General features: G+C 47.2%; 1 protein-coding gene across 1 annotated transcript in view; it reads right to left on the bottom strand.

The window, feature by feature from the left end:
- The window catches only part of LOC103386975 (solute carrier family 22 member 7-like), a 9,169-nt gene that overhangs the window by 3,273 nt on the left and 3,816 nt on the right, over nucleotides 1–2,080 (bottom strand). The window contains exon 8 of the mRNA XM_025060755.1: nucleotides 74–182. Coding sequence (XP_024916523.1) covers nucleotides 74–182 — 109 coding nt within the window. The remainder of the gene's footprint in view (nucleotides 1–73; nucleotides 183–2,080) is intronic.

The raw sequence follows: 2,080 nt of genomic DNA, 5'->3' as shown, positions 1-2,080 counted from the left end.
TGGACAGAGTGTGACCTTGGACAACAGAGTGTGACCTTGGACAGAGTGTGACCTTGGACAGAGTGTGACCAACCTGATGACCGTGGGGTAAAGTTCTGAGGTGAAGAGCATGACGGTGGTGAAGGCAGCTTCAGACAGGCCTTTTCCAAGAATGGCAACGACGGTGCGGACCAGAAACAGATCTAGAAACGACAAGTAGAGTGGTGTGACTGACCCAAGACTGAGAGGCGCACCATATGTTTGGAACCACAACCACAGACTGGAGAGAAAACTGGACCAGTGGTTCTCTCTGCACCCAGACACTGACGCTGATGTGAAGCATTAGTACTGTCAAAGTCTGCCCTAAGGTGAGCAGGAACAGTACTACAGCAACGGTACTACAGGAACAGTACTACAGCAACGATACTACAGCAACGGTACTACAGCAACAGCACTACAGGAACAGCACTACAGCAACAGCACTACAGCAACAGCACTACAGGAACAGCACTACAGCAACAGTACTACAGGAACAGCACTACAGGAACAGTACTACAGGAACAGCACTACAGCAACAGCACTACAGGAACAGCACTACAGCAACAGCACTACAGCAACAGCACTACAGCAACAGCACTACAGGAACAGCACTACAGCAACAGCACTACAGCAACAGCACTACAGGAACAGCACTACAGCAACAGTACTACAGGAACAGTACTACAGGAACGGTACTACAGCAACGGTACTTCAGCAACGGTACTACAGGAACAGCACTACAGGAACAGTACTACAGCAACGGTACTACAGGAACGGTACTACAGCAACGGTACTTCAGCAACGGTACTACAGGAACAGCACTACAGGAACAGTACTACAGCAATGGTACTACAGGAACAGTACTACAGCAACGGTACTTCAGCAACAGTACTACAGGAACAGCACTACAGCAACAGCACTACAGGAACAGTACTACAGGAACAGCACTACAGGAACAGTACTACAGCAATGGTACTACAGGAACAGTACTACAGCAACGATACTACAGCAACGGTACTACAGCAACGGTACTTCAGCAACAGTACTACAGGAACAGCACTACAGCAACAGCACTACAGCAACAGCACTACAGCAACAGCACTACAGCAACAGCACTACAGCAACAGCACTACAGGAACAGTACTACAGCAATGGTACTACAGGAACAATACTACAGCAATGGTTAAACAGCAACAGTACTACAGCAACGGTACTACAGCAACAGCACTACAGGAACAGCACTACAGCAACAGTACTACAGGAACAGCACTACAGCAACGATACTACAGCAATGGTACTACAGCAACAGTACTACAGCAACGGTACTTCAGCAACGGTACTACAGGAACAGCACTACAGGAACAGTACTACAGCAATGGTACTACAGGAACAATACTACAGCAATGGTTACACAGCAACGGTACTACAGCAACAGTACTACAGCAATGGTACTACAGGAACAATACTACAGCAATGGTTAAACAGCAACAGTACTACAGCAACGGTACTACAGGAACAGTACTACAGGAACAGCACTACAGCAACAGTACTACAGGAACAGCACTACAGGAACAGTACTACAGCAACGGTACTTCAGCAACGGTACTACAGGAACAGTACTACAGCAACGATACTACAGCAACGGTACTACAGCAACAGCACTACAGGAACAGTACTACAGCAATGGTACTACAGCAACGGTACTACAGCAACGGTACTACAGAAACGGTACTACAGGAACAGTACTACAGAAACGGTACTACAGCAACGGTACTACAGGAACGGTACTACAGCAACGGTACTTCAGCAACGGTACTACAGGAACAGCACTACAGGAACAGTACTACAGGAACAGCACTACAGCAACAGCACTACAGCAACAGCACTACAGCAACAGTACTACAGCAACGGTACTACAGGAATAGTACTACAGCAATGGTACTACAGGAACAATACTACAGCAATGGTTACACAGCAACAGTACTACAGCAACGGTACTACAGCAACAGTACTACAGCAATGGTACTACAGGAACAGTACTACAGCAACGGTACTACAGGAA

This window comes from Cynoglossus semilaevis, chromosome 12, assembly GCF_000523025.1.
Source record: "Cynoglossus semilaevis isolate Cse_v1.0 chromosome 12, Cse_v1.0, whole genome shotgun sequence".
NCBI classification, from domain to species: domain Eukaryota; kingdom Metazoa; phylum Chordata; class Actinopteri; order Pleuronectiformes; family Cynoglossidae; genus Cynoglossus; species Cynoglossus semilaevis.
The sequence above is the reverse complement of the archived record's forward strand: the minus strand, read 5'-3'. Positions and strand labels throughout refer to the sequence as shown.